The sequence below is a fragment of the Cyprinodon variegatus genome, unplaced genomic scaffold (assembly GCF_000732505.1).
Source record: "Cyprinodon variegatus isolate N-32 unplaced genomic scaffold, C_variegatus-1.0 Scaffold125, whole genome shotgun sequence".
Classification (NCBI taxonomy): Eukaryota; Metazoa; Chordata; class Actinopteri; order Cyprinodontiformes; family Cyprinodontidae; genus Cyprinodon; species Cyprinodon variegatus.
In genome coordinates this window covers 1,302,318-1,313,509 of record NW_015150578.1, presented here as the reverse complement: position 1 = coordinate 1,313,509, position 11,192 = coordinate 1,302,318, and the positions used below count along the sequence as shown (strand labels likewise).

The following is an 11,192-nucleotide window of genomic DNA, read 5'->3' as shown; positions in this document are numbered from 1 at the left end:
TATATACTTTTAAATAATATTTGACCTTGAAGTTTTACCAAAATATAAAAAATGTCATTCCAACTGCATATGCCTTGTTTTACTTTTTACCTATACTTCTCATTCCATTATTTGAGTACATCTATTTTTACAGTAATTTTCATACTTAAGTACAAGACATTTTAGATACTTTAAGACTTTAACTTAAGTAACATTTCAGTGACTTGGACTTTTACCAAAGAGGTACCTATACTTTTACCTGACTCTGAGATTTCAGTACTTTATACACGACTGCACACACTCTCCTCAGCCAAACCTTTCTGACTGTCTATTACCATATTTGGTTGTTGTCAGGCGCCAAGCCTTAATTAGTGTTATATTAAGAAATGTTGTTTTTGAATGTATATATTAGTGCATTAAGATTAGATTTTCCTGCCAAACCTGCCTCAATCAAACCAGAACAAGCTTGCTGGAAAACAGATTGTTTGCAACATTCCTCTTTGAGTTTCAGGACTGTTTCAGATGCTTGAAGAGAAAGGAGGAGGAGAGCTCCCATGATGTGTGGTTGGAACAAAGATAAAGCCATGCTGTGAGAGAAGTCTGCAGCATTTTAAGGACTGTTATCCAACATGTAGACTGCTGTGCTTTTGCTGCATTGGTCACTCCTCTGGATATTTTTCTAAAGTTAAACTCTGATCTCCAAACTTGCTGCAGCAGGAAATTTAAACCTGACTGTAGGAATGCGATTAACGTAGATATGCTGGTATAGAGGAGATCTGTTGAACATTTATGAATTCAATGAAAATCTGGCAGTTGTAGTTTTCAAAAGAGAAATAATGCTGAAAGAAGAAGAAATATATAGAAATAAGATTAAAAGTCAGAGGTAAAGATGGAGTCCACTGCATCTAAATGCTCATTTATTACCTGATCTGGTTTCATTGTTCTAACTAAACCTGTGATGGGAGGTGAGGTCATCTTTACAGGTGAAAGTAAAACAAAGTATTATTAGATTCACAGAGAGTCTGTTTGGGTTTCCTCATCTCATCCTTTACCCCCTGTGTCTCATATTTAAAATAAAATAATTGCCATCATGGCTTTGTCAAGCTGCTGCCTACGTTTGTGAAGCAGGAAAAAGACTAATGCAAGATGAATCCAGTAGAACTTTTTATTGCCTACCTGGAATGGATGACAACAGTTGAAGAAACTATACCCTGTTTGTTGGTACTCGCCGATACCGATACCACCATTTTAGAGCTGGATTGGGGGCCCGCCCAAAACTGGTATTTGTATCCGGTGTAATGCTACTTAGTATCAACCAGAGGACTGTCCATAAAAAAACAGCATAATACAGTACTTTACAGTGTTTTTATAATATAAATTCTGTGCACCTGGAGAATAAATAATCAGTATACAGCTATGGACATTTTTAGAGATGTGCAAAATGACAGCAGGTTGTTGGGAACAGTGGTGGTTCTAGAGCCTTCCAGCTGCTGGGAGGAAGGATCTGTGATAACGCTCCCTGGTGCATTTAGGGTGCAGCAGTCTGTCACTGAAGGAGCTCTCCAGTTTAGCACCAGCTTCATGCATGGGTGGGTGGGGGTGGGAGACATCATCCAACAGAGATGTTCATTTAGTTAGGATCAATTTGTTTCCCGCCTCCTGCACTGAGTCCAGAGGGCCTCCAATCACAGAGCTGGCCTTCCTAATGAGCTGATCCAGCCGCTTCCTCTCAGCTACAGATGAGCCACTGCTCCAACAGAGCAGTTTTATATTAGCAGCGGTTCATATTGTATGAAACCGCACTTAAAATATTCACCACTTACCTTTTGCAAGGAGCAGCCGACTTGCTTGGACTCGCAATGAATCATGGGATGCCATTGGACACCCTTCAAAATGGGCAAAAAGAATGCTGCATTTTTTGGCCGCATAAGAAGGAGTCTTTCATTTCGAACAGGCCTCGGCGCTACGCTATGACATAACGGGCTTATGAATCTAGCCTTCAGAGGACGCAGTCACCAGATCCAAACACAGTGTGCAGTCATCTAAATTTCATCTCTTAAACTAGGAGACCTGCTGTGCATCGAGGAGAGGCACAGATGCGATGATGAAACTTGATTGTTAAGGGTCGGTCGTAAAATACCTCCTTAACGACCGACCCTTAACAATCATAGACAGGTTTCAGGTATTACAGGAGACAATCCCCCCCTTAACAGCAATCCCCCCCTTTAATGACTGACCTTCAGAATCATAGACAGGTTTCAGACATTACAGGCTAACAATGGAACCAAACGACCCATTCATCGGTTACCATTTGCATGTTTCCAAGCGATACAAGGCTTTGTCTATATAAGACTCAAACTCACTGCAGATCCAGACATTTGAACTGAGAAAGCTTCCTGGAGAGGTGGAGAAACGTCTTCAAACCTTGGAAACCAAGTCCAGTGGATATTTTTTGAACTTTTACGGAATGTGTTACCTTTTTTCTATCGTCACATGTTCGTTGGAAAATGTGCCAGCAGTTATTGTTAAAGAGACAGCATAGAGTTTTCTAATGATACTGCCACCTGTGGTCAAAACACAGAGCTGCAACACCCTTCTACTGTCCTTGTAGCTCAGTGTCATACTTGACATAGCCACTGTGTGTGACACAGCCAATTCTTTTTCTCTTGCTGCTCTGCAGCTTAGTAGATGATGCTGCAGCTCCGTTTGGGTGCTTACCAGTCTTTCTTGTCCCTTAAAGTCAGTAACTGTGCTGTTTAACTCCTCTCTTATTGGTTGTTCTGCCTCCAATTCTGCCTCCTCTCTTCCTGATTGGCTGTTTTCTAGTCATTTTCAAAGTGGAAAAAAGTACTAATTCTACATTCATCAGAGCCGGCGACGCTTCAAACATTGATAAACAGCATCTAGTATGTGTAGTGCTTATAAGATTAGTATAAATGTAGCAAGAAATGCTGCTGTTCTCTTTAAATGAAATGCACCCTGATGCTCACATTAAGCATTAAAAAAGCATGCATATTTTTGCAAAGGTAAAATGACATTATTGAAACTGAGGACCAATAGTGTCGCTACCAAAGTGGAAATCAAACCTATTCCCTTGAGTCACATCCCCAGGCACAATGCGGGAACTTCCCAAAGTAAATTCAGAAAAATAGGTACATGCATATAGTTGCATTGCTGAACTACTGATGTGTCAGTCTGCCAATCAAACAATGCTTTAGTCATAAAAGGTAGAAGAAAATGGCTATTTTAAAGATATTTTTCATTAAATACTTACTTGATAACTCTTTAAGTAAAAAGAAATGTATTGTGACAATGATTTTCTCCTGCCTTTTCAGTCTAGGTGGACATCCATGTCTTGATAAATCCACAGGTTGGCCTTCCTCTCAATGTCCGGATGATGGATTGATCAGAACTCTGAAGATGTTCAAAGCTTGTATGTTGTTCTAGAACCCAACCCTACTTTAACGTTCTCCACAATGTTTTCCTGACCTGCTGCTGGGTTCGTTGGTCTCCATGATGCTGGTTGTTCTAGACTTTCATAATAGAAGGGATCTGGAAACAAAACCTGCTTCACATATTTATTGGTTAAATGTAAAATCTATAAATCGTCTTCCTTCCATCCCAGATCTGCACTACATTTTGTCATCTATCTCAGCTTTTGATAGCACAAGTATTTTTGGACACCATAGAACTGACATAAAACAGAACATGAAGCATTTACACGCACTAATTTAAATTTATAAATTTTTACAAGCATTTTTCTGAGACAATCAGATAAAAATGCATAAAATCGCATACATCATAGATACAGAATAAACAAGAATGCTAGAATCAACTCTTAGCTTTGCTTTTATTACACGAAGTGATCAAGTAGCTGGTTCTGCTGTCAGTTTCAGTCTCATTTTAAAATATCCAACATAGCAATGTGAGCGAAGCATAATCTGATTATTTAGTTATTATTTCATTACTTTAATGTTCTTTAGCAGTGGTTCATATATGCATGATATTCTCCAACAGCTTAGCATGTTTGTTAGATTGTCCCAATCATTAGACCTATTATTGGCTAGATCAGTGGTTCCCAAAGTGTGGGGCGCGCCCCCTAAATGGCCTGTCAATTTTACCGAAACCAAAAGGGGGGCCCAGAATGAAATCTTTGGGAACCACTGGGCTAGATGAAGTTCTGATTGGGTCCCTGACTTCGTAGGCCGGTCCAACCCCAGCTGAGGTCACTGCTCTGCATCTGAACACGTACTCTGTGTTTGGCTTCAGGTCTTCAACTTTGACTTCTCCTTCTTTTGGTCCATTTATCTGCTTCCATTCATTCTCTCCACAGACACAGACCTCCACAGAGTAGGAGGTGATGCTCTCTGCTCCAAACTTGGGAGGAGAAACCTTTAGAGTCACACTGCTGGAGGTAATGTCAGCTGATGTCAGGGTTTCAGGCTTTGAAGGAGGCTCAAAGTTCTCGTTGACAAGGAAGCCGTCTTTATAGAGGTAGATGGTTGAACCTTCATGCTTATCATCTGTTAAGCCAACTGACAGGAAATTAATCTGCTGGTTGCCCTTGTTGGCCTCTGCAAAATCACTGAAGAGTTTTGCTTTTTTCCACATATTTTCTATTATCTGTCTTGAGGAGAACCATTGTTGCTTCTCTATATCATAGGTTTGTTTATGATCAGCCTCATCTTCTGGGTTTGGTTTTCGGGTTTTAAAGAAATCAGACAGAAATGTTTCATCATTTCCCAGTGAAGTAAAGACATAGCAAGCGGTATGATCTGTCCCCAAGTCATCGTAAATATGACTGTGAGACGTGAGGAGCTTTGTATTTTTCATCTTGCTGCTCAAAGCATTTAGGATGTAGATTTCTTTCTCTTTCCAGTCCATCCACTGGTTCAAGCTTTTGTTGTTGAAAGGAGAAGAATGAATCTCCCTCATGATCTCTGCCAGACCAGCTTCTGTTTCTTTTCCTCCTCGGATTGAAGGAAGTTTCTTTGCCAGCTCCTTTTGAAATTCCAACTTGACCTCTGAGCACATTTCTTTGAAGAGCTTCAGTTTTTGACCAATCTGTGGAAACTTTTCAGCAATAGCTCTCAGTGCATCATTGCACCTGACTTCCAGCTGTTTGAAGTCCTCCAGCAGCCGCTGGGCTTCTTGAACTAACCCTACACTTATCTCACTGACCAGTTTAGCAGCTTCAGGATTAAACGCCGTAAGAGGCAACATCCACACTTTCGTTGGGACTGCATTTTCTCCGTTTTCTCCCAGTAATTTTGGCAGGTTTTGATAGACCTGAATGGCATCTTGAAAGGTTGTAGGAGTTTCTTTAAGGACAAAGTCTCCATAAAACTTGCAGGTGAATTTTTCAGCACTTTTTATTTCTTTGTTTGTCCTTTTACCAGATCCTTCAGCCTCTCCTTGAACTTTTGGTACATTTGAAAGAGCAAGTTTAAACTCGCCCTGAACTTCGTTAATGTTTTCCTCTTTAGAAACATCACGTTCGAAGACAAAAAAAGCCTGGCCTCCATAAAGAATAGCCGTGACCACATGCGTTGCTAGATCCTTCCTAAAAATGTCTGAATGCTTTAAATTTTCTCCACCAAGATGATCCATAGAAAGCTCTCGGATTTCTGTGGTTGCGAAATACGACAGCGTTACTCTGGCCTGTTGTGTGGAGGTCATTTCATCGTTTAGATATTTGGCAGCTCCTGCAATTTCGAGGGTTCCAGCCATGACACTTAACTTCACTGATCCTTTAATTTCTAGAGATGAATATTTTGCCTCAGTTGATTCAGAGGTGCTTATGGAAAAGTTGTTGAAGTTTTGTGGCCTTTGTTTTATGTGCTGTTGAAGGTCGTCATGGTTCCACAGTGTTATCCCTGGAAGCAAAGCAAAAATGTAAGTTCAGCTCACTGAGCTTAGCCTAATACTTTTAAATAGAATAAAAATGCTGTTAAACACTAAAAGAAGAAGGAAATAATTCACCCTTCTTGACTCAACAGTTGTGAAGATACTTCTGTTATATACAGTTTATGCTAGAGATGCTCTGATCAGGATTTTTGGCGTTAATCCCAATACAATCACCCTCTGGGTGATTGTATTGGGATTAACGCGACTGGCTGTCACGACTGGCTGTTAATTTTTTGATTTAGGTATAAATGCTACAACTAGCTATTAGATCTGGCTAAATTGAATCATAAAATCCTCTAATTGAGACAAAACTCCTGAAAAAGGATGTATTATAAACCTGCTGACAGTTTCATTTTAACAGATTGAAAACAGTTATATGGATTAAACTGTTTTCATATGAGTTACAACACAGATTTCTGCATCAATTTAGGACACAGCAAAAGTTTCAAACCAACATTATGTAACTTTTCAAACTTCATGAAATATTTTAATAACTTTTTAATTACATGTTAACTTACAACGAGTTGAATGACCCCCCTGTCTTGGCCCAACAGGGTCTTTATCGCTTTCACCTGTGCTAATCAAGGGGAGTTAGGGGAGTGCGGCGGTAATACTGCCATACAAAACTACAAATCTGCTTTACGGCAGATGTCACTTCCCCCTTTCCCTGTTCTTTATAAAGATGGAAGTCTATGCGAGCGCTTATGCATCACTACTGCTAACATGGTAGAAGCTCCAAAACAAAGAAAGAAACAATTTTTTTTTGTCTGAAGAGAGAAAACAAAAAGACAAATGGAAGATACCCAGAGAAAAGGACATTCAAGGATGAAAGCACTTTAAAACACACCTTTTCTCTCTTGCCTACCCTTCCTAACCCCCTCCCTGTCCCTACCCCCCCCTTACTTCACCTCTTGTAAAGCGACCTTGGGTGTCCTGAAAGGCGCTATATAAATCAAAGTTATTATTATTATTAAGGATCAACATTGGCCTGGCTTTTACTCGTTGGCATGTCGGGCGGGGGTGGTGTGGGTGTAGAAATGTGGTACAAAACTAAAGTTATACCTTTGTTATTTTGAACATTATTAAAGTAATGGTTTTGCCACAATTAGATTAATTACCTCATTACTCATCTTTCACAAAGCCACTGGAAACAGACATGTAGTTCAATCCAACTGCAGGAGACCAGGAGATCAGGATTTTACAATGCTGTTATGGACTGGTCCTCATGGGAAATGTGGCCTTCCTTCAGGATAAAGAATAAATGCCTTTGTCCATAGGGCAGAGCCAAAGTTGACAAAAATGGAAAGTTTTGCAGAAATGCAAAAACGTAAAAAAAAAAAACATTGGACTTTGTTTCCAAGTTTAAAGACGTTTTGCTTTCCATCCAGGAAGCTTTTTCAATTCAAAATGTAAGGAATAGCGCTGAGTTCAAAGCTGAAAACATGTAAACTGAGTTGGAGGAACGGGTCCACCCTTTTGGCTTCTTTTGGTGGCTTGATTTTGATGTTCGGCTGATCAGGTCCAAATGGTTTCACCTCCAGCTTCTCTTGGTAAGTTTGCTTTAAGGGATTTCACTTCCTGTCCATTAGCCGCACCATGACTGTGATGACCGTTCCTGACACCTCGGGGTGCAGCTTTCCTGTGCCCAGAGCTCTCCTATCGTTTTGCATTGCGGATGAGCTACTGCACGTGGACAACTTTTAATGAGGCTATGGCCAAAGTTTTTTGCTCCCCAAGGCGGACATTCGTCACCAATCCGAGGACGAACGAAACAGCTTTACTCGTCAAATAACATTCAATATTTATCTGGCACATCTAAAAATATATCACTATATTTCAAAATATTTCCATTCTATTTTTATTTATTTTTTAAGTGTCTTATGTAAAGTACATTGGGTGGGTGGGCAGTGCCCTAGCACGCTCTATTGGCCAGTTGCCAGTGCACCGGTCTTTTCTGATCTAACAACTTGAAACAAATTTGTTTACATTCCATAAATGTGAAGCAGCATTGGTGAGACGGATTCGGACGGATAAAAGTCTGAAACAATAAAACACACTTACTACGGCTTCATTCGATGTTGCTCTTCATTGTTTACTTTCTTGATTTCTGTCAAACTGGTGACATCTTCAATGCTAACCCAGTGTGATGGTGTCACCAGATACACAGCGGTCAAGGGGTCTCTGATTTAAAGTTGCCTACTGACACATAGAAGTCCCTGTCCTTCGAGAAGGATTTAAACCAGTCCAGTGCAGAACCAGAAAGGCCAACCCAGTTTTCCAGATACTCTTATAAAATCATGGGATTAACCATGTCAAACGCTGCACTGCAGTCCGACGATACCAGCACTGTGGTTCTTTTGCAGTCTGAATTTATGCAATGTCATTGAAACACCTTAATCAAGGCAGTCTCTGTACTGAGGTTGGCACAGAAACCTGACAGGAAGACATCAAAGCAGCTGGTCATTGTTAAAGGTACTGTATTGTGGAGGATGTTCTTTTTCCTGGTGGATCATCAAAATAAGTGGTCCTCCTAATTGTCAAACATTCTTGTGATGTGTTTACGTAGGGCCGTCCTATGCTCTCATTTTCATAGTAGTAGCTAGTACAGTAGCAGCCATTCAAAATGGCCCTTTCCAGTCAAACTCCAGCTGAATGGAAGTCCACTTCCTTGCAACTCCAAGCATAATCCCCTCCAACTTCCAGCACCTGGAATGAACTCCTCCTTCTCCTGGGCGTGCATATTTTTTTTAACTCTGACTCCATCCTTTTACTGAATTACAGGGTCTGACCAGGAGATGACGCTTTTCTTTAGAACTCAATGTCCACAATTCATGACAGAATATTTTAGTACAAAGATTGACGTTTAAATAGGAATTGTAGGGGACCAGCCAAGGGCCCATCAAGGAAAGTGGGGAAATTTTGAATGGCTACTACTGTATGAGCGATGCTGTTAGGGTTCTGTTTGTGGGGAATGTTTTAGTGTTTTCTTTTTAGTTTCTCCTTCCACCCACTAGATGATGCCCTTTCCCCTGTTTGGCCTGGAGGCCTCTTCCAGTTTCCCCCACACCTGCGGCTCGTTGGGCCATCACCAGAGGAGTATTTGAGCAGTGGACTGTCACCACCTTGACGCCAGAGTGTTTGCCATTATTGGGTACTCTAGCCTCAGTGAGATTAGCTGAGTCTAACCATTGAGTCTTTGTCTCTCTGAGTCTAAGGTTTTTTTTCCCTTTTCTCCTTTGTGTTCTCTGGCAAAAAAACCCTTTGATCCGCAGGATAAGCCTGGTCCTTCAACCCTTGGAAGGAATTATTCGTCTCTCACTGAGCAAGGGGAAACCTTCACCTGATCCGCTCAAGCCCACCTCAAGAAAATCTGTGACAGTCCGCTCCGCAGCTCCTGTGGACCCACCATTAGTCTGCCTGTCCACCCTCCAACTAGTAACCATCATCTCTGGATAATTCCCCCACAAACTGGACCCAAGGAACAACAAAGAAACTTTCTATGTGAGTCAAAACTGTACCATTCACCTCCTTTGATCAATTTCCCTACGTACCTTGAACTCATATCTCCCCCCTAGAGTTTCCAGTTCCGGTTCACCAGGCCGCTGGATATCCCTAACTGAGAATTACCTGTTTTCTCTATCTTTCTCTGAGTTTTTGTAAACCTAACCAACAACTGTTAACTTTTTCTGTGCCACAGAGTGGTTTTCTGCATGTAGGTTAGATCTTTGAAACCCATCATGACAGATGCAAACAGGCTGCAGAAACGGAGCGTGCACGAGGAGAACTGGGCTCATGCACGCTCTCGCATGTTTAACAGGCGTTACCTCTCGGGAGCGGGTACAGGTTTCTGCATGTGCAATTTGTTTTTTAAGTGGAGAGGGTGCATCTCTTCAAAAATTCTCCACTATACCTTCAAGAATTCATTTTACTGTTGAAATACAACTTTTCCAAAAAAATTACAGAAAAATGGGAGGTTTAAAATGGGTCTGTAGTTCTGCAGGAATAATATGTCCAAAGTTCTCTTCTTCAACATTGATTTGATCATTTTTGTTTTTAAGGCCTGGAGGGAAAAATCCAAAATAAGGGATGTTTTTATGATTTGTCTCAAATTGGCTTCCAAACCAGGTAAAACCTTCTTAATGGAACCCGTGGGTAAAACATCAAGATAGCAGAGAGAGGAGCATAGCTGCTGAACAGTTTCTTTTAAACTTTGCATTTTGTTTGGTAGAATTGGGAGATTTTAAGTTGACAAACATACTGATTTTCGGAGCCCTTTTATTCTCTCACTAAGAAAAAAACTTAGCAGTCATTGCAGGCAGTTTGAGATTGGATTTCATTGGCCTCAGGGATAGGACGGTTAGTTAACCTGTGTAGTGTGGCAAATAAGGTGCAGGCATTGTTTATGTCTTTGTAGATAATCTCAGAGAAGAAAGATTCTCTTGCATGTTTTAGTTGTATAACCAAGAATAATCCTTGGTTTCAGTTGACAAACCTCTATAAATTCAAAGCTCTGTAGAACCCTCAGTTCACCAGCTCTCAGCAGCAATTATTTTATGGGATTCTTCTTAAATAAAACTGATTAAATTTCTTCTTCTTACCTGGCACAAGTAAGTCAGAGCGGCTGTCGTAGAGCATCCCAAGGCCAAAAGGCCGACCGAGTGCCGGCACGTCCATCGCGCTGCCAGATTCACTAGCCATATTTCAATCCAACCTATAGATAGCAAATAATAATGTGAGTCAGTTGTTTTAATCTTTCTAGCATTTTATGTTTTATTGTCTTAATAATCACCATAATTATCCAGCAAATTTTTTTAATTAAAAGAAGGGAAATCCAGTTTGTTATGGGATGCAAATTGGCATTAAAAAGTGGGAGAAAACTCATGTGTGTTTTTGTGCTGAAGATATATCAGATTTATTTTCATAATTTAAGAGTGTTCACAGCAAAAGCAGCAGCTAGATTAATAGGGGGCTTTAAAAACAACCATGATTAATGAATCCAATTGAAAAACTGTTTGTTTGCTAAAATGAGTGTCCAAAACCCATCTGTCTTTTAAAGGATAAAGAATCAAATCTTTCATTGATGATTAAAATGCTGTAGTAGTTCTATAGAGATGCAAGGATGCATGTTTCTCCATTAGGATGAAATCCCATTTACTTTATTGATCACAACAGTGTAAAGGAAAGCTCTGTGTTCACACCTTGAAGCTTTCGCTCTCCGGTTCTTTTCCTGATAAGAGATCACTAGAGACAGACTAATTAACACTTCATAATGTATATGTATCAAATAACCAGGAGACATGAAAACA

General features: G+C 40.4%; 2 protein-coding genes across 2 annotated transcripts in view; both read right to left on the bottom strand.

Annotated features, from left to right (window-relative positions):
• LOC107085446 overlaps positions 1-3,494 on the bottom strand; it is a 9,614-nt gene extending 6,120 nt beyond the window's left edge. The window contains exon 1 of the mRNA XM_015375758.1: positions 3,469-3,494. Within this exon, the coding sequence (XP_015231244.1) occupies positions 3,469-3,494 (26 nt within the window). The remainder of the gene's footprint in view (positions 1-3,468) is intronic.
• A 553-nt stretch (positions 3,495-4,047) lies between these two features.
• LOC107085445 (stonustoxin subunit alpha-like) lies at positions 4,048-10,597 on the bottom strand. The gene is made up of 2 exons (XM_015375757.1): positions 10,485-10,597; positions 4,048-5,855 (listed from the first exon to the last, which is right to left on the bottom strand). The coding sequence occupies exons 1-2, from the start codon at positions 10,582-10,584 to the stop codon at positions 4,048-4,050; spliced, it is 1,908 nt and encodes a 635-aa protein (XP_015231243.1). The 5' UTR covers positions 10,585-10,597.
• Positions 10,598-11,192: the final 595 nt, after the last annotated feature.